The sequence below is a fragment of the Tachyglossus aculeatus genome, chromosome 14 (genome assembly GCF_015852505.1).
Source record: "Tachyglossus aculeatus isolate mTacAcu1 chromosome 14, mTacAcu1.pri, whole genome shotgun sequence".
Taxonomy (NCBI): Eukaryota; Metazoa; Chordata; class Mammalia; order Monotremata; family Tachyglossidae; genus Tachyglossus; species Tachyglossus aculeatus.
The window spans coordinates 57,840,944-57,867,776 of NC_052079.1; the positions used below are offsets into that span (position 1 = coordinate 57,840,944).

Here is a 26,833-nt window from a genome sequence, read left to right on the forward strand (position 1 = left end):
TACAGGAGAAAAGTGGCAGAGGCAGAATTAGAACACAGTCCTTCTAAACTGCGAGCCCGTTGTTGGGTAGGGGCCGTCTCTATATGTTGGTAACTTGTACTTCCCAAGCGCTTAGTACAGGGCTCTGCACATAGTAAGTGCTCAATAAATACGACTGAATGAATGATCTCCCAGGCCTAGGCTCCAACTACTTGGCCACGCCGCTTCCCTCCTCTAGTGTCCATCTACACCAGGGCCCCGGGGACTGGGCACCGGGTGCTGGGCATGGCCCGTGGAAGCAGCCCGCCAACCCCACCCCCATGGGCTCCGGGAGCTCCTGGCATAGTCCCGCTTCAGACCGGCAGCCCTGAGTCACGGCCGGCCGGCCGGGAGAGGCCGGGAGGGGCCGGGTTCTGTTTACGTTGGCATCGCCCGGTCGCTCCATCATCGTCAGCCCACGGCCCGGACCCGGCCAAACCCCCGAGCTTCTGGTCAGGTTCCCGTCCGCCGACGGACGGGGCGACTCCGTGAGGTGGGAGCCGAGGCAGAGAGCCGCTCCTGGGGGCAACCCAAGTGTGTGTGCGCTGACTCAGCGGGCCCAGGGTCCGCCAACGGGAATGACACATTTCCGTGGGGACCGTTTCCTTCCCAGAACTGTCTCCGCAGGTGTGCTTTCCAGGCCGCGCTCTTAGCCGAGACCCACTGAGCGCTTGTTAAGTGCCTACTATGTGCCAGGCACTGGACTAAGTGCTGGGGGGCGGATATAAGCAAATCTGGCTGGACACAGTTCCTGCCCCACATGGGGCTCCCAGTCTTATTCTCCATTTTGCATATGAGGGAACTGAGGCCCAGAGAAATAAAATGACTTGCCCAAGGTCACACAGCAGACAAGTGGCGGAGCCGGGATTTGAACCCATGACCATCCAACTCCCAGGCCCGGCCTCTATCCACTATGCTATGCTGCTTCTCATGCTGCCTGGACCCCTGAACCCGAAGCTGGTAGCTAAGAAGGGAGTCCATCCATACTCTTTTTTGTGTGTGGTATTTGTTAAGCTCTTACGATGTGCCAGCCACAGTATTACTACTACTACTACTACTACTACTACTACTACTACTACTACTACTACTACTACTACTACTACTAATTAGTAATGATTATGGTATTGTTAGTTGTTAGTTGTTGTTACTATGTGCTCGACACATAGTAAGCGCTTAACAAATACCATTATTATTATTATTTAATAATGGTAGTATTTGTTAAGCGCTATGTGCCAAGCACTGTTCTAAGCGCTGGGGTAGATACAGGGTAATCAGGTTGTCCCACATGGGGCTCACAGTCTTAATCCCCATTTTACAGATGAGGTCACTGAGGCCCAGAGAAGTGAAGTGACTTGCCCAAAGTCACACAGCTGACAACTGCCAGAGCCAGGATTTGAACCCATAACCTCTGACTCCAAAGCCCGGGCTCTTTCCACTGAGCCACGCTGCTTCTCTATTATTTGTTAAGCACTTACTATGTGCCAAGCACTGTTTTAAGTGCCTAGATACAAGGTAATCAGGATGGACACAGTCCCTGAAGCACTTTACACATACCGTTAAAAATAACTAAAGAGGGATGGAGAGAGAGGAGGACTCTGTGAACAACATCAAAATGCATGATAATAACAATTATAATATTAATAATTGTGATGTTTATGAAGTGCTTACTATGTGCCAAGAACTGTACTAAGCGCTTTGGTGGTTACAGGGTAATCAGGTACCGCGTGGGGCTCACAGTCTCAGTAGGAGGGAGAACGGGTTATTGAATCCCCATTTTGCAGATGAGGGAACTGAGGCTCAGAGAAATGAAGTGTCTTACCCATAGTCACACAGCGGGCAAGTGGTGGAGCTGGGTTTAGAAGCCAGGTCTTCTGACTCCCAGCCCTGGGCTCTATCCACAAGGCCACACTGCTTTCCTTGGGTGGCAACTCCCTGAAGGCAGGGCGTATGTCGCTTCTGCGCTCTGTATTTTCTCCACAGCCAGTGGGGCTCCGGCAGAGTCTCCCAGGCGGCTGCCCGGTAACCGCTGGGATGCTGGCCAATGGGCGGAGCCCTCAAGTCAGTCAATCATATTTACTGAGTGCTTACTACGTACAGAGCACTGTACTAAGCGCTAGGGAGAGTACAATATGACAGATGCATTCCCCGCCCACAACGAGCTTACAGTCTAGAAGGGAGCTTATGGTCTAGAGAGGGGTGTAAGGGCCGGTGAGAATCCTCTCAGACCCGAGGGAGGCATAGCTCTATCTGCAAGCATTTATCACCATCTCCCTTGAGAGTTGGCACCCCCTCTGAGCATCCTCTCACTCAGCATTTCCTCATTGCCGGTCTGGAGAAATGGCTTCCGTGAGATAAACGTAGCAAAATATTGGGGGTAGGAAAGTGAACAGAGAGCTAGAGAATTTAGATCGTTTGAAGATAGAGAGTGACTGATAGTGCATGAGACACTGACTTCCTTTGTTTTGGGAACTAGATGACAGTTTTCCCAGACAGACCCGTTTAATCTGTCTTTCCTTTGTCTCCTCCTTCCTCCTCTCTCTTTTCTTCTCTCTCTCTCTCTCTCTCTCTCCTTTCCCCCTTTTCTTCTCCCCTCACTTATCTCTGTGCTTCTTTCACTCTCTGTCTTCTCTCTTTCTGTCTTCTCTATCACTCCTTCCCCCTTTCTGTCTTCTCTCTCCTTTCTCTACCCCTTTATCTCTCTTCTCTCTTCCTCTTTCTCTCTCTCTGTCCCTCTTTCTCTGTCTTCCTTATCTCTCTTCTCTCTCTCTGTCTTCTCTGAGTCCCTCTCTCTCTGTCTTCTCTCTCTCCTCTCCCACTTTCTGTCTTCTCTCTCTTTTCTCTCCCCCTCTATCTCACTCCTCTCTCCCTCTTTCTCTCTCTCTTCTTTCTCTTCTCTGTCCCTCTGTCTTCTTTATCTCTCTTCTCTCTCTCCCTCTTTCTCTCCTCTCTCTACCCCCCTCCTATCTCTCTTCCTTTCTGTCCTCTCTATCTCTCTCCCCTCCCTCTTTCTCTTTTCCCTCTCTATTGCCTCTTGCCCCCTTTTCTCCCTGTCTTCTCTACCTCTCTCTCCTTTGTCTTCCCTATCTCCTCTCTCCCCCCTTTCTCTCTCTCTGTCTTCTCTACCTCTCTCACTTCTGTCTTCCCTCTCTGTCTCCTCTCTCCCCCCCACCTCTCCCACCTCTCTCTCTCCCCACTCTCTGTCTCTGTCACCTCTTTCTCCCCTTCTCTCCTCTCTCATCCCTAAATGCAGTCAGATAGACCAGGCCCTGAGGGGAAGGTTTTGACAGGGTAGGTGCTGGGCTGGATTCTCTGACCCGACCTGAGCTCTTCCGATCAGGGCTGAAAAGATCCCAAATGGCAGCTCTCTGAAGCTTGCCCCACCTCTCAGTTCTGCCAACTGCCCCCCAAGCCCCGGCCTGCTCCTGCTCCAATCCATAATAAAAAGTTGGCTCTTGTAATTTCAGTGCTTTCTGGGGGCTCCCTCACCCATTCATCCCCACAAAATTCCCTAGACCAGCCCCTCGAACCTCTACAACTACCCCCATCTCAGGCCTAGAGCTGATCCCCAGTTTGTAAACCCTCTCTCTGTGATTTCCTTCTTAAGAAAGATGGCACTAAGAGTTTACTATGTGCTCAGGACCGGAGTAGTTAGAAATATGAGATCGGACATGGTCCCTGGTCACACACGGGATTCACAGTCCATCTTACTCCCATTTTACAGATGAAAAAATGAGACCCAGCGAGGGTAAGCAGACTTGCCTAAGATCCTATATGAGGGCAGCGGCAGAGCCGGGTCTCAAACCCGGGTCTCCTGACTTCCAGTCCTGTCTTTCCAGAAGACTAGGCTGAAGGCTTACTCCGCGCTAAACACTGTAATGAGCACAAGGGTAGATGTGAGACAATCAAATCTGACGATCCCTGTCTCACATGGGGCTCACAGTCTAAAAGGGAGGGAGAGCAGAGAACTGAGGTCTTGAGAGGGGAAGTGACTTGTCCAAGGTCACACGTCCAGCAGGCCAGGGACAGAGCTGGGGCTCGACCTGGGTGTCCTGATTCCTGGCTCCTGCTCTTTCCACCAGGCCATGCCACCTCTCAATTCTCCATTCAGCCAGACTGTCCCGTCTTGATCTGCAGGCTTCCAGAGAGAAACCCTCAAACATATGGAAAATCTGTCCTCTCTGGGAACCCTGGGGGAGGTGGCTCTCCTCTCTAGGTCCTGGCCAGGGCTCAGACAGTAGCATCCCTCAGAACCCTGGCAAGGTCGTCCTTCCCTTGGAATCCCGGTCAGTTCTCAGAGAGCAGAGCCCCCGGGAACTCTGGAGAGTTGGGCCTCCCCCTGGGGACGAGTCAGTGCTCAGAGAGCAGCGTCCCCGGGACCCCAAGCCAAGTTGCTCTGAGTCGAACAAATCAATGACAGAGTCTGTGGAGCAGACGGGTAGCGAATGAATCAGGGCGGAAGACACCGTCCGGGTTGACATCACCGTGGTTAACCGTTGGGGGAACCATTTCCTGAGGCCGGGGACTCCGAAGGTGCTGCTACTGTTGGCGGGGAGAGGCCTGGGTGCAGCTGGCTGAGCTCAGACCCTCCGCCTGCCGCCCGCCGCCCAGAAAAACACCGCACGGCCCGGCCGGCCGACCCACCGCTGACCACCCCAGCTGAGGAAAATGGCGCGAGTCCAACCACAATTTGGGGCTGTCTATTGTCAGGTCTATTTTCCTCCCCGAGAAATTATATTTAGACAGTGACACCAGAATCGCTCTGTGAATGCTGGGGCGACGTTGAGAAACTCTGAGTTTGAGTGGGGCTGTGGAGAGAGTACATCAAGATGAAAATAAGCCCCCCCAACCCCCACTCCCACTCCCCTTCAAACCGCTAGCTGCTTGGAGACCCATAGAACCATTTACCAAAGCTTCTTTTTTAAAAAAAAAAATCATATAGTCGTATTTATTGAGTGCTTACTTTGTGCAGTGCACTGTACTAAGCACTAGGAAGAGTACAATAGAACAATAAACAGACACATTCCCTGCCCACAATGAGCTTACAGTCTAGAGGGGAAGATGGACATTAATATGAAAAATAAATAAATAAATAAATCACAAATATGTACATAAGTGCTTTGGAGCTGGGAGTGGGAAATGAATAAGGGGAGCAAGTGATACTTGTTAAGAGGTTACTATGTGCTAGGCACTGTACTAAGCCCTGGGGTAGATACATGCTACAGAGGTTAGGCAATCAAGTGCTTCGAAGCCCTGGGGTAGATACATGCTACAGAGGTTAGGCAATCAAGTGCTTCGTACAGTGCTGCTCAATACATACAATTGACTGACTGAATGAACAGTCCCTGTTTCATGTGGGGCTCACAGTCTTAATCCCCGTTTTACAGAGGAGATAACTGAAGCACAGAGAAGTTGAGTGACTGGCCCAAGATCACACTGCAGACAAGTGGGTAGTCAGGATTAGAACCCAGGTCATTCTGATTCCCAGGCCCTGTGTCTTTCACTTGGCCATGCTACTTCTCTGTAGGGGTAGCGAATGAATTAGCTATTTGTAGCCTTGCAAAGAAAACCCCTCCAGCCCAAATCCCACCAGTCTGCCAAACCCTTCAAATAATAGTATTTAATAATAATAGTATAATAATAATAATAATAATAGTATCCTTGTAGTATTTGTTAAATGCTTACTATGTGCCAAGCACTGTGCTGTCAGGGTAGATAGCCCACATGGAGTTCACAGTCTAAGGAAGGGCATAGAGCAGATATTTAACATCCATTTTGCAAAAGAGGAAACTGAGGCACAGAGACGTTAAATGGTTTGCCCAAGGTCCCACAGCAAGCAAGTGGCAGAGCTGGGATTAGAACCCAAGGTCTACTGATTCCCTATCCTGTGCTCTTTCCATGAAGACTCCCGGGCAGGAAAATAAATGGAACTAATATTCTTTCCACTGCTTCTTCCTCCCTAAGAAATAACCTCACTAGATTGCACACTCTTTGAAGGCAGGGATCATGTCTACTACCTCTGTGGTCTTTTCCCAAACGTTCAGTACAGTGCCCTGCACACAGTAGACTAGAAGCTCCTTGAGGAGGGGTCGTGATTATCTACTGACTGTACTGTACTAGTCCAAGCATTCAGTACAGTGCTCTGACCCAGTAAGTGCTCCATATATACTTTTGATTGACTGCAATGGTCATAGGCCCATGGCAAGAGGATGGCTGATTTGCTGCCAATTGTGGGAGGCAGAATCCACTTGGGAATGCCACAGCCCTGTCCACCCCTGCTAGCTTGAAGGTGGAGGATGAAAGAGTAGGGTCTAAACAAGTGGGGCTTTGCCTTTCCAAGGGCTTTGCCCCCGGGTCTGAATAAGACAGTGAATCCCCTTAGACGGCCAACTCCTCGAAGACAGAACCGTGCCTCTTACTCAAGGGCTTAATAATAAGCAATGGTACATACTGAGCGCCCCTTGAACGTGGTGCACTGTCAGAAGGAGCATGGCCTTAGTGGAAAGAGCACGGGCTGGAGAGTCAGAGGTCCTGGGTTCTAATGCCGGCTCCGCCACATGCCTGCTGCATGACTGAGCAAGTCACTTCACTTCTCAATGCTTCGGTTACCTCATCTGTAAAATGGAGATTAAATCCTACTCCTTTCTACTATAAGCCCCATGTGGGACAGGGACTGTGTCCAATCTGATTAATGTTTGTCTACCCCAGTTTTTAGAACAGTGCTTGGCACATAGTAAGCATTTAACAAGTATGATAACCATTATTATTAATCAATCAATCAACCAATCAAATTTTTGAGTGCTTACTGTGTGCAGAGCACTGTACTAAGCACTTGGGAAGTACAAGTTGGCAACATATAGAGACAGTCCCTACCCAACAGTGGGCTCACAGTCTAAAAGGGGGAGAGTCAAGCGCTTAGTACAGTGCTCTGCACATAGTAAGCGCTCAATAAATACGATTGATTGATTAAAAGGGGGAGACAGAGAACAAAACCAAACATACTAACAAAATAAAATAAATAGAATAGATATGTACAAGTAAAATAAATAAAAAAATAGAGTAATAAATGTGTACAAACATATATGCATATATACAGGTGCTGTGGGGAAGGGAAGGAGGTAAGATGGGAGGGATGGAGAGGGGGACAAGGGGGAGAGGAAGGAAGGGGCTCAGTCTGGGAAGGCCTCCTGGAGGAGGTGAGCTCTCAGTAGGAGCTTGAAGGGAGGAAGAGAGCTAGCTTGGTGGATGGGCAGAGGGAGGGCATTCCAGGCCCGTGGGATGACGTGGGCCGGGGGTCGATTATTATTACAAAATGCTTGGGAAGTACAAAATAGGCAAGGGACACATTCGCTGCCCACAAGGAGCTTACCTTCTTGCTTAGCACACAGAAGCAGCATGACATAGTGGCTAGAGCACGGGCCTGAGAGTCAGAAGGTCATGGGTTCTAATCCCAGCTCTGCCACTCGTCTACTGTATGACCTCAAGCAAGTCACTTCACTTCTCTGGGCCTCAGTGACCTCATCTGCAAAATGGGGATTGAGACTGTAAGGCCCACTTGGGACAGGGACTGTGTCCAACCCAATTTGCTTGTATCCACCCCAGCGCTTAGTTCAGTGTCTGGCCCACGGTAAGCGCTTAACAAATACCACAATTGTTAGCTCTGATTCGGGCGGCTGAGCCGACTAGTTGGGATCTGGGTTCCCACTGCCCCAGAAGGGAGAGGTGTTGAAGCGGTGACCCCTGGGACAAGGCCGGGTGTCCCTGTGTGGGGGCAAAGTCACAGCAAACATTGGACCGTGCCAGTCTCGATGGACTCCCTTGGTAAGACAGTCTTGCAGATAAGCACAAGTACTTTATCAGCCCGCTAATGGAACAGTGCTACTGGGCTGGTCTCCCCGAGAAGATGTCCAGGATGTTTAGCGGGGGCAATGTTCTCTGTCCTGTGACGGCCCACCTGCTGTCAGTCAGTCAGTCAGTCAATTAGACATTTTTATTGAGCGCTTACTTTGTGCATACCACTGGACTAAGCGCTTGGGAGAGTACAACAGAACAATAAACAGACACATTCCCTGTCCACAATGAGCTTACAGTCTAGAGGGGGATGCAGACGTTAAGAGAAATAAATGACAGATATGGACATAAGTGTTGTGGGGTGGGAGGGGGGGTGAATAAGGGGAGCAGGTCAGGGTGATGCAGGAGAGGATGTAAGGAAGACTTCTTGGAGGAGATCTGCCTTCAGTAAGGCTTCGAAGAAGGGGACTGTTGGATATGAGGAGAGAGGGCATCCAGGACAGAGGCAGGACGTGGGTGAGGGGTTGGCGGCGAGATAGATGAGACTGAAGCACAGTAAGAAGGTTGGATTAGAGGAGCAAAGTGGCTGGTTTGGGTTGGAGTAGAAGAGCAGCGAGGTGAGGTAGGAGGGGGCAAGGGGACTGACTGCTTTCAAGCCACTGATGAGGAATTTCTGTTTGATGGTGAGCCAATCGCTTCTCCAGATGTGAGCTCTCATCTGGTCTGTCCTGGGATAGGACTCCATCCAGTCTGTTTCCGGCCTAGTCTCCGTCCAGCCTGTCCCCGGTCCGGGCTCCAGCCATCCTATACCCAGGCCGTTCTTCAGCCAATCCGTTCCTGGTCGGTCCAGATCCCTCAGCGGATGCTTCAATCAATCAGTAGTATTTATGGAGCGCTGTCCGTGAGCGCAGTCCTGTACTAAGCTTGGGAAAGTCCAGTAAAACAGAGTTGGCCAACACATTCCCTGCCCACAAGGAGCTTACAGTCTATGGGGGAGACAGACATTAAAATGAATTACAGCTAGGGGAAATGGTACAGTACTAGGATAAGGCATCCTTGGGGTTGTGGTGAATATCAAAATCCTTAAGGGTTTCACTGACAAGTGCAGAGTTTGATGCTGAGGGGAGGGTGGTCAAGGGAACTGAGGGCTTACTCGGGGAAGGCCTCTTGGGGGTGATGTGATTTAACGTTATTACTATTTTCATAATTATTATTATTAGTAGTAGTAGTATGTTCCCATCTATTCCCATGGTGATGGTTGCCACGGCAGGTCAGGACTCTCCACAGACACCGGGAGCCCCAGTAGAATGTCTGTCACTCAGCCACTGGCCGGCTAATGAACCTCCCCTGTAGCCAGGCTGTGTCTGAAACCCTTTTTTTAAAATGGCATTTGTTTTGCACTTACTATGTTCCAGGCACTGTACTAAATGCTGGGGTAGATACAAGTTAATCAGGTTGTACCCAGTCCCCACCCCACGTAGGGCTCACAGTCCTAATCCCCATTTACAGTTGAGGTAACTGAGTCACAGAGAAGTGAGGTGACTTGTCCAAGGTCACAGGGCAGACAAGTGGCAGAGCCGGGACTAGACTGCCAGGCCCCTGCTCTATTCACTAGGAAATGCCACTTCTCAATCAGGTATCAATCCCTTTTTACAGATGAGGTACCCGAGGCACAGTGAAGTGAAGTGACTTGACCAAGTACAAACATCAGCCAAGTATCAGAGCCAGGATTAGAACCCAGGGCCTTTGGACTCCCAGGCCTGTGTTCTATCCACTAGGTCATGTTGCTTCTCCACCTGCTCTTTCTACCTCTTAGAATAGAAGCCCATGTGTTCCACCTGATTGTGTTGTATAACTCGGAGTTTGGTACCAAGTACCGAATAAGTATTACTTTGTATATTCCCCAAAGCTTAGTAAAGTGCTTGGAATATAGTAAGAGCTTAACAAATACTGCAACTATTATAACCCTGAGAATGATCATCAATTATTATGGATAGGAGAGTGGCTGGTGGGTGGATGGATTGTTGGATGGATGGATGGGTGGTTGGTTGGGTGGGTGGACGGATAGATGGATGGGTCGTTGGGGGAATAGGCGGATGATGGAAGAAAGGAAGGAAGGAAGGGGGGATGGAGGGAGGAAGAAATAAAGAACAGACAGATGGATAGATGAGTGGATGGACGGAAGGCAGGGAAGAAGGACGGATGGATGAGTGGCAGATGGATAGGTGAGCAGACAGAAGAGTGGATGCATGGATGGATGGCAGATGGATGGGTGGGTGGAAAGAAGTAAAGATGAATGGGCAGACAGGTGAACGGACAGATGGACAGATGAGCAGATGGATGAGTGGAAGTGTGGTTGGAGGGGCGGGTGGAAAGAAGGAGGGGCGGACGGACAGCAGGAAGAATGGACCGACGAGGTCAGCACTTGTGACCTCTGTCGATCGATCGACAGACCAACCTCCGGCCCCGCGCGGTTGCTGTCGCCCTCCCAGGTCCTGGAAGAGCGGATGAAACTGGAGTGCAAATGCCACGGCGTGTCGGGGTCCTGCACCACCAAGACGTGCTGGACGACCCTCCCCAAGTTCCGCGAGATCGGCTACGCGCTGAAGGAGAAGTACAACTCGGCCGTCCAGGTGGAGGTGGTGCGGGCCAGCCGGCTGAGGCAACCCACATTCCTCAAGATCAAGCAGATCCGCAGCTACCAGAAGCCCATGGAGACCGACCTGGTCTACATCGAGAAGTCGCCCAACTACTGCGAGGAGGACGCCGCCACGGGGAGCGTGGGCACCCAGGGCCGCCTCTGCAACCGTACGTCCCCCCACGCCGAGGGCTGCGACATGATGTGCTGTGGGCGCGGCTACAACACGCACCAGTACACCAAGGTATGGCAGTGCAACTGCAAGTTCCACTGGTGCTGCTTCGTCAAATGCAACACGTGCAGCGAGAGGACAGAGGTGTTCACCTGCAAATAGGGACGGGCGCCCGCGTGGGTGGATTTGAATGGACGGGGTGCGGCCCGCCGCCGGCCAAGGTGGCGGGAGGCCCGCTCGGCGCCAAGAGCATCATTTTGCACAAGGAGTTTTCTAGGGGGAAGTCGAGGAATGGTCCCCTCCCTCTCTCTCTCTCTCCACCCGCCACGGCCTCCTGACGCTCCCGGGAAGACGTCCTTTCCAGTGGGCCCTCGGGACCCTCAACCATTCAGGAAAATAAGGGCGATGGGGGGTTTCTGGCCCCGAGATTCTCCCCCTCCCCACTGACCGCCAGCCGCTTGTCTTTTCTCAGTGTATTCTGGATATCACCCCTCATCTTCTGACCCGAGGTCAAAGTTCTACATATCAGAGAGCGAGTCCCATCCGGAACTTGGTTTGGAAAGCCAAACGGTCCTCTCTGCTTCCCTCCCTTCCCCCACCGCCTTTTTGGAGAGGAAAGGAAACTGAGACTCCGTCATTTTTTTTTTCCCAAGCGAGGCGGAAGAAGTTTAGAAAAACGACACGGGGGTTTTTGACCACTGCTTGGGAGCAGATCGGTTGGCACGGGGATGTGGCGGGGGACGGAGAGAGGGGCGAAACCTTGGAAAAACACCACTATCGGCTGAGCGAGCCTCGTGAAGGAGGCCAGCGGTCACTGCCGGTGACACTGGAGCTGCGTGAATGGACACTGAAGAGAATTATTTATGTTTAATACCATCCAAAAGAATTCTAAGCACTAACGGGTAGCCGCGTCTTCATTCTGTACTAAATGTAAACTTATCGGGACTGACTTTTACTATCTTTCTCTCTGATTACCCCCGAGTTTTTCGGTGCTACTGATCTGTCTGTTTTCATAGAGTACTGATAGGCCTTAACAGGTGATATGAACTGAGCGAGATCGGAGGCTGCACCTCCCCCCCACCCCCCAGCCCCCACTCCTCAGCCCTGACGTGTCCAGGCTTCCGATCACAGCTAGTTTTTATTCTGGGTCCGGGATCCCTCCCTCCAATCATGGCACATAATTATTTTTTTTTCCTGGGCCCCCGATCCCATCCCCTAATCACAGCCCATTTTTTTTTTTTCCCTCTTGGAAACTGCCAACTTCCAAACCACATTCCTGGATCCAGCGGGACCATTTTGGCATTCAGACAGGAGGCCATATGGTCTCTGACTCCGGAACCCCCACTGGGCGCTGTGGGACTCTAGACTGTAAGCTCGTTGTGGGCAAGGGATGTGGCTACCAACTCTGTTATACCGTACTCTCTTAGTACAGTGCTCCCCATGCAGTATGCACTCAATAAATATGATGGATCGGTTGATTGAACGCGCATGTGATTCCCCAGGCCCAGCCCCCACCCAGCTCTTCCCGGGATCCCAGTCCCGACCGACTTCCTGTAGGCCCAGGAGTTAGGAGAGGCATCGCTCTTTCCTCCCCATCTGTTCGAGAGCCTCACGCTCAGTCCCAGATAGCCTAGCCCAACCACGTGAGCTTTCCTGCCTTGCCCCTCCGCCCTGAGTCCGTACAAAACGGTCAGGAAAACCCGGGAATGGTTTTTCCCTGTTCGCACCTGTCCTCCCCTCCGCCCCCATCAGAATTCCCACCACTGAGGACGATGCCAAATCACTACCATGTTCTCCAATTCCTTCCCCTTCCCCCTGCCACTTCTGGCCTTTCTCTTGAGGGAGGAAAACCGATAACATTCAGCCGGGAACCATGTGTCCTGATGCAGCCTGGCTTGGAAAAGCGGCGTGGCTTAGTGGGTAGAATAGAGGCCCGGGAGTCAGAAGGACCTGGGTTCTAATCCTGACTCAGCCACTTGTCCGCTGTGTGACCTTGGACAAGTCACTTCACTTCTCTGGCCCTCAGTTACCTCATCTGTAAAATGGGGATTAAGAGTGTGAGCCCCATGGGAGACAGGGACTGCGTCCAACCTGATTAACTTGTATTTATCCCAGCGCTTAGAACAGTGCTTGGCACATAGTAAGTGCTTAACAAGTACCATAATTATTATTATTTTTATTATTATTATTATTATTATTATGCAGCATTTCACAAGGAAGAGCCAATGGCGTTTGAGGGCTAGTCAGTCCATCAGGGACAAGTATTTATTGAGCGCCTACTGTGTAAACTGTACACAGCTCTTGGGAGGATATAATGGAGTTAGTTGACGTGCTCCCTGCCTTCTAGAAGCTTAGAGTCTACGCTGTGCAGAGCACTGTACTGAGCGCTTGGGAGGGGATGGTAGAGTTAATAGACACGATCCCTGCCTTCAAGGAGCTTACAGTCTACAGTGTGCAGAGCACTGTGCTGAGCGCTTGAGAAAGTACAATAGAGTTAGTAGACATGATCCCTGCCCTTGAGAGGTGTATAGTCTACCGTTGGCAGAGCACTGTATTGAGCGCCTACTGCGTGCGGAGCACTGTACTGAGCACACACTGTGTGTAGAGCACTCTGCTGAGCGCCTACTGTGTGCAGAGCACTTTACTGACACTTGGGAGAATACAACCGAGTTAGTAGACACAATCTCTGCCCTTGAGGAGTTTACAATCCAGCGGGGGAGGCGAGGCACAGAATAGAAAGACCAGCCTTCCATCCCCCCCGATGCTGACCTTCGGGAAGGAGGGGGGTGAGGCGGGCATGACCGGAAATGGCGTCTAGTACGTCTTCGTCCTGCAAAGTCACTGCCCAGAAAGCTAGTGGAGCACCCCCATCCTGCTCCGATGAACCGATACACTGAATTTCCTGCTCAGTTTCTGGGCAACCAGCACCCGATGTCCAATCCTAAGGCACCAGACTCTGTAAATACCTAGGTTAGTGTTTGTTAAGGAATCCCATTAAGTTATATTATTGTATATCATTTAAATGTCTAGAGACTATTTTAAATTATTGTGAAGAACACTGAGTGGGAAGGACCTAGAAGACGCCGACGCCGTCTCCTTGGGACAAGGGGGACGGCAACCCTCCACGTTTTGTCCTTCCTCGCGAATGAGAATGTCGAACGGGTGTCCGGAAAGGGTGATTTTGGGTTTCGGAGCGTGGTGGCGGCGGGGAGAGGATTTGGTGGGGCTGGAGCCAGCACCCTTGTCACCCACATGAAATGACATGTGACTAGCCCCCCGCCCCCAGCTCCCCATCCCCCTGGGCCCCCCGACCTGCAGGGTCACCCCAAATGCTGTATGTTATTAAAGAACTTCGAACCAACGGAACATGTGTCGCCTCTGTTTGTGCACCCTGGTTGTGCCCAGAAAGAGCCCCGAGACCCCTGAGAATGACCCCACCATGCTCAGGCCGGAGAACCACGTCAACACAACCACCCCGAGGCCACCCCTGCCACCCCGAACTGGGGGTTGCGGAGACTGGAGTGGGGGTCTCCACCTTGTGCAGAGGGGGAGGGGGCCCTGGGGGGGCCGGTGGGCTGGAGGGGGACAATCACCTCGGTCCTGGAGGGAAGGGGAGGGTCAGAGGAGTCCAGGGAGGAAAAGAAATGGTTGTATTTGTTAAGCGCTTACTGTGTGCCAGGCACCTTACTAAGCACTGGGGAGGATCCAAGCAAAACAGGTTGGACACAGTCCCTGTCCCACGTGGGGCTCCCGGTCTCGAGCCCCATTTTACAGATGTGGGAAGTGAGGCCCAGAGAAGTGAAGTGTCTTGCCTAAGGTCACGCAGCAGACAGGTGGTGGGGCCGGGTTTAGAACCCACCACCTTCTAACTCCCAGGCCCAGGCTCTGTCCAACGCACCATGCCGATGCGGGGCTGCGGGGACCGTCTTGCGGAGGGGTTGGGGTGGGGGTGGTATTTGTTAAGCGCTTACTATGTGCAAAGCACCCTTCTAAGCTCTGGGGGGATACAAGGGGATCAGGTTGTCCCACTTGGGGCTCACGGTCTTAATCCCCATTTTCCAGATGAGGGAACTGAGGCCCAGAGAAGTTAAGTGGCTTGCCCAAGGTCACACAGCTGCCAAGTGGCAGAGCCGGGATTCGAACCCATGACCTCTGACTCCCAAGCCCGGGCTCTTTCCACTGAGCCACGCTGCTTCCCTGAGCCCGCGGGATCCCCGCGGGGCAGCTGAGTCGGGGCCCCCCGGCCCGTGGAGGATTAGTGGCTGGTTGGGTGACTAGGGGTCAGGCAGCGGCTCGGCTGCCTCCTCCTCTGACGGTCACCCCCTGCGCCTGGGGAGGAAGAACCTGCCAAGCCCAGTGACCCCGGCCCCAGCCAGTCCGGCAAGGACAGGATGACCATCATCAATCGTATTTATTGAGCGCTCACTATGTGCAGAGCACTGTACTAAGCGCTTGGGAAGTACAAATTGGCAACATATAGAGACGGTCCCTCCCCAACAGTGGGCTCACAGTCTAAAAGCCCACTGGAGGCCAGCCCACCCTCCCGCCCATCGCCATCCACAAGGCAGACTGGATGACTTCTGGGCACAGGGAGCTGTACTGGGCGCCTCCTGGGTGCAGTGCCCTCTACCAGTAACCTTCCCAATACGGAACACCATACTGGGCACCTACTCAGTTCAGAGTGCTGTAATGAGAAGAAGCACAGCTTAATTGAAAGAGCCCAGGCCTGGGGGTCAGAAGGTCCTGGGTTCTAATCCCAACTCCACCACATCAGCGGTGCCAGTCCCTTCACTTCTCTGGGCCTCAGTTCCCTCATCTGTCAAATGGGGATGGAGACTGTGAGCCCCACGTGGGACAGGGACTGTGTCCAACCTGATTCATTCCTTCCTTCATTCATTCAATCGTATTTACTGAGCACTCACAGTGTGCAGAGCACTGTACTAAGCGCTTGGGAAGTACAAATTGGCAACATATAGAGACGGTCCCTACCCAACAACGGGCTCACAGTTTAGAAGGGGGAGACAGACAACAAAACAAAACAAGTGGACCGGTGTCAATATCATCAGAATAAATAGAATGATTAGCTGATATCTACCCCAGCACTTAGAACAGTGCTTGACATATAGTAAGCGCTTAACAAATACCATAATTATTATTACTATTATTATTATTACTGGTCACCCACTGTGTTCAGAGCGTGAACTGGGTACCTTCTTAATGTAGAGCAACGGGCTAGGCAAATAGGGAGGACAGATAGCAACCATCTCCTCATTTTACTGAAGAGGAAATGGAAGCTCAGAGAGGTTGAGAGACCTGTCCAAGGTCACACAGCAGGCCAGAGCCAGAGACGGGACTAGAATCCAGATCACCTGATCACAGCCCTGGACTCTCTCCACTGTGGCAGGAAATTTCAATTCCCGGCCCCGGCCCCATGTGCCGTTCAGCGGAGGGAGGATGGATCCGGACGTGAGGAGATCCAGGTTCTCCTCCCAGCTGTGCCGCTGGACTGCTGTGTGGCGTTAGGTAAATCGCTTAACCTCTCTGAGCTTCGGTTTCCTTGTCTGTAAAATGGAGAGAATAAAACCAGCCTCTCCCCAACTCACCAAGCTGGAGTGAGGAAGAGAGGCACTGCATGTGTCTTTAAACTATTTATTATAAAATTATTTATTCCTCAGTGGAAAGAGCACGGACTTTGGAGTCAGAGGTCATGGGTTCGAATCCCAGCTCCGCCACATGTCTGCTGTGTGACCTTGGGCAAGCCACTTAACTTCTCTGAGCCTCTGTTACCTTCATCTGCAAAATGGGGATTAAGACTGTGAGCCCCACGTGGGACAACCTGATCGCCTTGTATCCCCCCCAGCACTCAGAACAGTGCTTTGCACATAGTAAGCGCTTAACAAATGTCATTATTATTATTATTATTATTATTATTATTATTATGTTAGTGCTTGTCTCCCCCTCTAGACTATAAGCTCATTATGGGCAGGGAAACTGTCTGCTAGTTCTGTTGTATTGCAGCGTGGCTCAATGGAAAGAGCATGGGCTTTGGAGTCAGAGGCCATGGGTTCAAATCCCGGCTCTGCCAATTGTCAGCTGTGTGACTTTGGGCAAGTCACTTGACTTCTCTGGGCCTCAGTTACCTCATCTGTAAAATGGGGATGAAGACTGTGACCCCCCAGTGGGACAACCTGATCACCTTGTAACCTCCCCAGCACTTAGAACAGTGCTTTGCACGTAGTAAACTCTTAATAAATGCCATTATTATAATTATTATTATTACTCTCCCAAACAGTACAGTGCTTTGTACAGAGCAAGCACTCAATAAATACCATTGATTAATTGACTGTACAAATCCAAGGTAGCATCGTTGCAATCTTCGGAGCCCTGCTGTGCGTCCCGTGGGGTGAGCTCGGCCCTGGGAGCCCAGAAACCTGGGTTCTAGTCCCGGCTCGGCCTGAAACTGGCTATCGTGGTGGGCAGGAAACCTATCAACTCTGTTAACGTTGTACTCTCCCAAGTGCTCAGTACAGTACTCTGCACACAGCGAGTGCTCAATAAATACGATTGATGTCGTCCACGAGTGGCATCGCACCAGTCACGGGTGGGAGGATCGACTTCTCCGGGCTGGGGCGTCTGCTCCGCTGCCTCAGACCAATGGAAAGCTCTGTCCTTACTAACGTCTCGCTTTTCCCAGTTGAACGAATAAATGAAGCAGGTAGAGCTCCTTGAAGATTAAAAAAAAAATGAATACATTAGAACTCTTTTTAAGAGCGCATTCCAAGCCCGCATTCCTGTGTCCCTGGTGCAAATCCTTTGAAATGGGTGATTTTTAGGGTATGTTCTCAGTGGGGGATGGCCAGATCCTGGTGCCTAGGCATATTCAGTGGGGGAGGGCCCATGTGGTACATGGGCTACACTGTACTAAGCCCAAGCGCTTAGTACAGTGCTCTGCACATAGTAAGCGCTCAATAAATACAATTGACGATGTGGTAAGAACCATGCAACAGGGCCCAAATGCAGAAGGATCCAAACAACGGGACCCATGCATTGGAGCTCCTGCAGTGGAGCCTGTGTGGTAAGGATCGTGCATTGGGGTCCATGCAGGGCAGGGAGCATCCGTGTGATAGGATTCGTGTGGGAAGCAGCGTGGGCTAGTGGTAGGAGTCAGAGGATGTGGGTTCCAATCCCGGCTCCTCCACCTGTCTGCTGGGTGACCTTGGGCTAGTCACTTCACTTCCTCTGTGCCTCAGTTCCCTCATCTGTGAAATGGGGATTAAGACTGTAAGCCCCATGTGGGACAGGGACTGTGTCCAAACTGATTACCTTGCATCTACTCCAGTGCATAGAACGGTGCTTGGCACATAGTAAGCGCTTGACAAGTACCATCATTATCATTCTGATTATGTGTTGGCCCATGTATTGGGGGGCCTGCAGTGGGGTCATAATGGTGGGGGGCTACGTGCCAGGGCTTTTGCACTGGGGTCCATACACTGGGGCTCCTGCCGTGGGGCGCGCACACCTGTCGGAGAGTGCACGGCATTCTTCCGCAGGGCCCGAAACAATGCTGCCAGACAGGTTTGCCCACCGAGGCTCGTCCCGGGCCATCCCGTCCCAGCTCCTTGCGCTTCCTCTTACCCCGCCGGCTTGCTGGGGCACTCACCAGACCTTCGAGACTTGCCGATCGCCCCAGAAATGGACTGCACGGTCCGTCGGGATGGCTGCTGAGAAGGGGGCGACGCTCACTTTGTGCCAAGCACTGCACTGAGCCCTCGGGTAGACATGATCTATACAGACGGGAGCCTGTCCCGATCCTTAAGAATTCCCAGACTAACAGGGAGGGAGAGAGCAGGGATCTTATCCCCATTAGACAGAGAAGGAAACTGAAGCCCAGAGAAGATAAGAGACTTGCCTGAAGTCACACAGCGGGCCAAGTGTTAGACCTGTGATTAGAACCCAGGCCTCCTGACTTTCAGTGGCCTTTCCATTAGGCCACGCTGCCTCATTAGAAAATGCTTGTGGGAAGGCCTGGCCTGGAGTGAGTTGGGGAAGCAGTTCTGTTTCTCGGGGTCTAGTACAGTGCTCCATTCACAGTGAGCACTCAATAAATACCATTGATTGATGGGTGGATTGACAGTGCCCCTCAGGCTTGTCATGTGGCAGGGGGGTGGGGAGGAGGGGTACATCTGTGCTCCCTTTGGAGCTGAGCTCCCCACACCATCATGCCCCTTGGTCCTTGGGCGAGCGCCCGGCGTTGGCTGAAGTGTCGGCTCCGGGCGGGCCGGGCGTCGTGCCGTCGTCCCCTGCCGGGCTCTGAGAAAATACCGGTTTGGGAGTTTCTCCCGGACATCGGAGCTCCGCGACTCCTCCAGACCTGGAGAATGAGGAAGTGGCGGCAGGTGACCGGAGCGGCGGCCCCAGCCCATCCGAGCCTGGGAGGCCTCACCCTCTGGACCCTGCTTGGGGAAAAGACGGGGACCGCCTTCCAGTCTGCTGGCTCCTTCGCGCCCTGACAGGGTCCCTGCTCCAGGGATAGACGAGCGGCAGGGGGGTGGGCCTGCTGCTGTCTCCCCAAACCCCACTGGAGTCCCTTTCGTCCCCCTCTCTCCTCGCCAGGGTTCCTTCTTGGGGAATGGGAGAGCAGTGGGGGAATGGAGGTGTTGTCCCCCTCTATCCCTCCCAGGGTCCCCGTTCAGGGGATGGGTGAGGGGGTAGGGTCACTTCAGGCACATGGAGGACTGGGAAAAAATAGACGCGCGCGCGGAGAATGTAAAAGCCACAGCCCCAGGGCCTCCGACCGAAGAATGTGGAGGGGAAGAGGGGCTTGGCCGCAGACACGAGGAAAGAGGAAACACAAACACAGAACGAGCAGAAAAGACAATAAGATGGATAGAGAGCAGGGATCCCATCCCCACTCTGCTGGGGAGGACACTGAGGTCCAGAGAGGTGAAGTGCCTCGCCCGAGGTCACACAGCAGAGCCAACCCCATGCTCCTTCCTCTAGGCCACGCTGCTTTGTGTATACTCACCCTGTTTCAAGGGCTCAGGCCTCCGCTGCCAGCCCTGATCCAAAAGTCTGCCCCAAGCCCAAATCCTGCCTTTCCCTGGGCTGTTGGAGCCGGGTGGGTGGTGGGTCCGAGCTCCTCCCCAGACCCCAACCTTCGGACCTGCTGACAGAGAGAGAGGCGGGAGGATGGGCGGGAGACGGGAGGTCACCCAGGCGGGGCAGACCACCGGCCCATTCGAAGCTCAGCTCCCTGAGGGCAGGGGTGGCCTTGACTGGATCTCTCCTTCTCCAGCCCAGCCTGCACCCTCCACTCCTCTGCCGCTAATCTCCTCACCGTACCTCATTCTCGCCTGTCCCGCCATCGACCCCCGGCCCACGTCATCCCCTGGGCCTGGAATGCCCTCCCTGTGCCCATCTGCCAAGCTAGCTCTCTTCCTCCCTTCAAGGCCCTACTGAGAGCTCACCTCCTCCAGGAGGCCTTCCCAGACTGAGCCCCTTCCTTCCTCTCCCCCTCGTCCCCCTCTCCATCCCACCCATCTTACCTCCTTCGCTTCCCCACAGCACCTGTATATATGGTTGTACATATTTATTGCTCTATTTCTTTCTTTATTTATTTTACTTGTACATATCTATTCTATTTATTTTATTTTGTTAGTATGTTTGGTTTTGTTCTCTGTCTCCCCCTTTTAGACTGTGAACCCACTGTTGGGTAGGGACTGTCTCTATATGTTGCCAACTTGTACTTCCCAAGCGCTTAGTACAGTGCTCTGCACACAGTAAGCGCTCAATAAATACGATTGATTGATTGATTTATTGGATCCTTCTGGGCTTCTCCCTCTTGATGTTCCTCAACCACCTGGTCCAGAGTCATTCATTCATTCATTCGATGGCATTTATTGAGCGCTTCCTCGGAAAGGGTCAGCAGGAGTGGGCCAGGGGGTTTGAAGTCCTTATGATACAGGGAACGGGCCTCTACCCACTCCCTAGGCTGGGTGGGCAGGGTTTGAAACTGCAGCGGACTGGATTTAGGTTAGACACTGGGGCATGTTTCCTGACTGTTGGGGCACTTACCTGCAATTTATTTATTTATTCTAATGTCTGTCTCCCCGTTTAGACCGTGAGCTCCTTATGAGCAGGGAATGAGTCTACTGACTCTATTGTATTGTATCCTCTCTGCACAGAGTAAGTGCCTGATAAATATGATCGATGGATTGATTGGGTGGAAGTTTCAAATTTAATAATTGTAATAATAATAATAATGGTATTTGTTAAGAGCTTAATAGGCGTCTAGCACTGTACTAAACAGCTGGGGTACATACAAGATTGTTACTACAGTGCTTCGCACACAGTAAACACCCAATAAATAAGACTGAATGAATGAATTACCAGATCAGACCCAGTCTCTGTCCCACTTGGGGTTCACAGTCTAATAGTTTTTTATCCTCATTTTATAGATGTGGAAATCAATCACCCATCAGTGACATTTATTGAGTGCTTATCGTGTCCAGAGCACCATACTCAGTACAGAGAAGCATTGTGGCTCAGTGGAAAGCGCCTGGGCTTGGGAGTCAGAGGTCATGGGTTCTAATCCTGGCTCTACCACTTGTCAGCTGTGTGACTTTGGGCAAGTCACCTCACTTCTCTGGGCCTCAGTTTCCACATCTGTAAAATAGGGATGAAGGCTGTGAGCCCCACGGGGGACAACCTTGACGACCTTGTATCCTCCCCAGCGCTTAGAACAGTGCTTGGCACAGAGTAAGTGCTTAACAAATACCAACATTATTATTATTATTATTATTACAATACGGTTGAGTCGGCAGACACAGTCCTGGCCCACATGAAACTTCCAGTCTAGAGACACAAAGAAATCAAGTGACTTGCCCAAGGTCACACAGTTGGCAAGTAGTAGAGCCAGTGAAGGCGGCAGCAGCTTCCCAGAGTAAATGGGTCTCCCGACACTGTTGTATCGGACTCTCCTGGGGGCTTAGTAGAGTGCTTTGCACACAGAAAACGCTCAATAGATATCACTGATTATAGAGATTTTCTACAAGGAGGTAGTAGCCCACTCTATTGGAGTGAGTGGGCCCGGGGGCTAGTGGCTGGACTAGTTTTCCACTGGCTCAGGGGGTGTGGGGACTGCTGCCACGAGGTTCTCAATGGTTGGGGGAGGGAGGGGGTGTAGACCCATGGGAGCAGAGAAGGTGCGGCCAGTCCCCTGCCTCCGTTCCCGCAGCCCTGACGTCAAAGCAGAGGCCCTTGACGCAGGCCGTGGACTCCCCTGGGGAGAGGATCGGGGGTGGAAGGTGTTCCCTTTCATCGGAGACGTCCACTGCCCTCCCCTCCCACCCTGCAACCAGCCCCCAGCCCCACCCCACCCCACCGACAGCTTCACCTTAAGGAGCGGGGCCTGTGCGTCCTCCAGACGTCCAACAGCGGAACAGGAGACCGGGCTTTGTCCCGCCCGCGTCCGTGGAGGAACCAGACCGGCCTGGGAAGGGGGGGCTGCCCGGGATCACAGAGCACCTGCCTCCCCCGGCCCCGCTCCGGCCCGCCCCAGGGAAACCACACCCAGGGCACCCAGATCCCTCCCTCCCACTGCCCAGCGTGGACCTTGTTCCTCCGGAATGTGGCTCAGCCCGGGATCCAGGCCCACCGCCTGCCTGAAAGGGGTCCGGGGCGGGGGGACCGACCGCCTGCCCATCCCCACCGCCCCTGTGGCCCGCTGACTGCAGTCCCCCTCACGTGCACACTCACACACACACGCTCACATGCGGGGGACTCAATCTAGCCCGGTGACAGAGGAATAATCCGGCCTTCTCCAGCTCCTTCATTGTCCCCGGATGCTTTCACACAGTGTGGATTGTCTTCTTTTATCCTCAGTCCTGGCCCTGGAGGGAGAACAGGAAGGTCTTAGGGAGGGAGGGGCAGGAACTGTCATCCTCTTTTAGACCATGAGCCCACTATTGGGTAGGGACTGTCTCTATATGTTGCCAACTTGTACTTCCCAAGCACTTAGTACAGTGCTCTACACACAGTAAGCGCTCAATAAATACGATTGATGATGATGATGATGATGATCCCCTGTTCAATGGAAGAGGAAACCACGGACCAGAGAGTTTACATGACTCGCCCGAGGTCACACAGCAGACCGAGGGCTGAGCTGGGACTTGGACACGGGGCAAATCATCGAACCTCTCCGGGCCTCAGTGTCTCCATCTCTGAAAAGGGATCCTCCTCTCCCTCCCTCCCTCTCTCCTAGACTGCGACCCCTTGGAGCGGGGATTGTGTCTGATTATCTTGCATGCATTCCAGCATGGAGCCCACAGAAAGTGCTCCATAAATGCCACAGCATGGCCTAATGGTTAGAGCCTAATGGTTAGAGCATGGGCCTCGGAGTCGGAAGGACCTGGGTTCTAGTCCAGCCCCACCACTTGTCTGCTGGGTGACCCTGGGCAAGTCGCTTCACTTCCCTGTGTCTCAGTTACCTCATCTGTAAAATGGGGATTGACACTGTGAGCCCAATGTTGGACATGGAATGTGTCCAACCTGATTGGCTTGTTTCTACTATGGTGCTTAGAATAGTGCCTGGTACATAGTAAGCTCTTAACAACTACCATAAAAAAATCAGTAGCATCCACTGAGCAACTACAGTTATCCGGTGCACGTACCAAGCACTTAGACGATCTGGGAAGTAAGAGACAAAATTCCTGCCCTCAAGTGGCTTCTAATTCATGGGGGGCAGACATCTTATTTTCAGTTTTAAGGAAAAGTAGAAAATACAATTGGTTATCACCAGAGAAATGTGGCTCAGTAATAACAGAACAGTACTTGGCACATAGTAAGCACTTAACAAATACCATTATTATTATTATTATTATTACTAATAGTAGGACTAGAAGCAGTGTGGTTTAGTGGATGGAGCCCAGGCCTGGAAGTCGGAAGATCTGGGTTCTATTGACAGCTCCACCACTTGTCTGCTGTGTGACCTTGGGCAAGTCGCTTCACTTCTCTGAGCCTCAGTTCCCTCATCTGTAAAATGAGGACTGAGACTGTTAGCCCCAGGTGAGACAGGGACTGTGTCCCACATTTTTCATTTAATAGCCACCCCAGAGCTTAGTAGCGTGCCTGGCACATAGTAAGTGCTTAACAGATCTCATAAAGAGGGTATTTGTTAAGCACTTACTTGGTTCAGGGTGCCAGACCAAGGGCTGGGAAAGAATGTCCAGGTGGGAATTGGATCAGGGCTCAGTCCCTCAGAGGTTCCCAGTCTTTGGAAGTGAGTTGACAAGGGCTTATGGGTTAGAGTGCCAAACAGCGAGATCTGTACAAAGCGCTCTGATCAGTCCAGACAGCCCAAGGTTCACCCTAAGTGTTGGGAAGAATTGACCAGGGGAGAAGAAAGGTAATCAGGGAAGGGTTTCTGGTGAATCAATCAATCAATCAATCATATTTATTGAGCTCTTACTGTGTGCAGAGCACTGTACTAAGTGCTTGGGAAATACAAGTTGGCAACATATAGGGACAGTCCCTACCCAACAGTGGGCTCACAGTCTAAAAGGGGGAGACGGAGAACAAAACCAAACATACTAACAAAATAAATAGAATAGATATGTACAAGTAAAATAAAGGTGGCGAAGGTGGACACTCAGGAGTTTTCGAGGAGGGCAGGGGCTGCGGTCCGGCAGGTGGGGGGAAGTGGGTGGCTAGTGGGTCAGAGAAGGGAGACGTGAGAGCAAGGGAGAGGATGGGCGTTCCCATGGGAACCGTGAGCTGAAGAGCAGGGGGTGAGGAGAGCAATCAATCAATCAATCAATCAATCGTATTTATTGAGCGCTTACTATGTGCAGAGCACTGTACTAAGCGCTTGGGAAGTACAAATTGGCAACACATAGAGACAGTCCCTACCCAACAGTGGGCTCACAGTCTAAAAGGGGGAGACAGAGAATAGAACCAAACATACCAACAAAATAAAATAAATAGGATAGAAATGTACAAGTAAAATAAATAAATAAATAAATAAATAAATAGAGTAATAAATATGTACAACCATATATACATATATAAAGGTGCTGTGGGGAAGGGAAGGAGGTAAGATGGGGGGATGGAGAGGGGGACGAGGGGGAGAGGAGGGAAGGGGCTCAGTCTGGGAAGGCCTCCTGGAGGAGGTGAGCTCTCAGTAGGGCCTTAAAGGGAGGAAGAGAGCTAGCTCGGCGGAGGGGCAGAGGGAGGGCATTCCAGGCCCGGGGGATGACGTGGGCCGGGGGTCGACGGCGGGACAGGCGAGAACGAGGTACAGTGAGGAGATTAGCGGTGGAGGAGCGGAGGTTGCGGGCTGGGCAGTAGAAGGAGAGAAGGGAGGGGAGGTAGGAGGGGGCGAGGTGATGGACAGCCTTGAAGCCCAGGGTGAGGAGTTTCTGCCTGATGCGCAGATTGATTGGTAGCCACTGGAGAGCAGGCATGATGCGAGGCAAACTCTCCCAATGGCTCAGTACAGAGCTCTGTGCTCAGTATACCAGAAGCACCTTCAGGGCAGGGATCTGTTGTACTCTCCCACACACTCAGTATAGTGCTCTGCACTCAGTACAGCAGAAGTTATTCAAGAGCAAGGATCATGTCTACCAACTCTATTAGTCTCTCCCAAGTGTTCAGTACAATGATCTGCACTCAGTACGTGGGAAGCTCCTTGAGGGCAGGGCTTATGTCTGCTAACTGTATTGTCCTCTCCCAAGCACTCAGTACAATACTCTGCACACCATAGACTGGAAGTTCCTTGAGAGCTGGGACTGTGTCTAGTAACTGTTGCAGTTTCCCACATGCTCAGTACAGTGCTCTGTCCACAGTAGGGGCTCAATAAATACCATCAGTTGACTGAGAGCCAGAAGCCAAGGATCTGCGCGTCCCGCCCTGGCTGCTTCTCTGCGTCCTCAGCGGGTTGAGGAGGGGCAGGAAGCCCCCGAGAAGCAGTGTGGCCTAGTGGATAGAGCCTGGGCCTGGAAGACAAAAGGACCTGGATTCTAATTCCGGCTCCGCCATTTGTCTAATAATAATAATAATGATGGTATTTGTTATGCGCTTACTATATGCCAAGCACTGTTTTAAGTACTTGTATAATAATAATAATAATAATAATAATAATAATAATAATAATGGCATTTGTTATGCGCTTACACTATGCCAAGCACTGTTCTAAGCACTGATGCATTCATTCATTCAATCGCATTTATTGAGCGCTTACTGTGTGCAGAGCACTGTACTAAGTGCTTGGGAAGTACAAGTCGGCAAGACATAGAGACGGTCCCTACCCAATAACGGGCTCACAGTCTAAAAGGGGGAGGGTAGTCAAGTGCTTGGCACATGAGAAGCAGCGTGGCTCAGGGGAAAGAGCCCGGGCTTTGGAGTCAGAGGTCAGGGGTTCAAATCCCGGCTCCACCAATTGTCAGCTGTGTGACTTTGGGCAAGTCACTTCACTTCTCTGTGCCTCAGTCACCGCATCTGTAAAATGGGGATTAAGACTGTGAGCCCCCCGTGGGACAACCTGATCACCTTGTAAACTCCCCAGCGCTTAGAACAGTGCTTTGCACATAGTAAGTGCTTAATAAATGCCATCATTATTATTATTATGAGGGAACAGAGGCACAGAGAGGTGAAGTGACTGACCCAAGGTGACACAGAAGACAAGTGGCAGAGGTGGGATTAGAACCCAAGTCCTTCTGACTCCCATGCCTGGGCTTTATAGGCCACACAGCTTTTTGCCTGCCGTGTTTCTCCACTCCCCAACCTCAGTGGTTGTCCATCCACCTCCACATCAAACAGAAACTCCTCACCGTCTCCTGTAAAGCCCTCAATCCCCTTGCCCCCTCCTGCCTCTATCAATCAATCAATCAATCGTATTTATTGAGCACTTACTATGTGCAGAGCACTGTACTAAGCGCTTGGGAAGTACAAATTGGCAACATATAGACATCTACTAGCTACTCTCCTACTACATCCCAGCCTGCACACTTCTCTTCTCCAATGCTAACCTATTCGTGATACCTCGATCTCGTTAGTGCCTGACACATAGTAAGCACTTCAAAAGTACCGTTATTATTACTATTATTACCTCGCCGTCGATGTCTTGCCCATGTCCCGCCTCTGGCTTGGAACACCCTCCCTCCTCATATCCGACAGACAATGACTCTCTCCCTCTTCAAAGCCTTATTGAAGGCCCATCT

General features: G+C 51.8%; 1 protein-coding gene across 1 annotated transcript in view; it reads left to right on the plus strand.

Moving 5' to 3' along the window:
- Window positions 1–12,544, plus strand: part of WNT7B (Wnt family member 7B) — a 95,825-nt gene extending 83,281 nt beyond the window's left edge. Inside the window, exon 4 of the mRNA XM_038756589.1 lies at window positions 10,299–12,544. Coding sequence (XP_038612517.1) covers window positions 10,299–10,778 — 480 coding nt within the window. The 3' untranslated portion in view covers window positions 10,779–12,544. The remainder of the gene's footprint in view (window positions 1–10,298) is intronic.
- The last annotated feature ends 14,289 nt before the right edge of the window (window positions 12,545–26,833 follow it).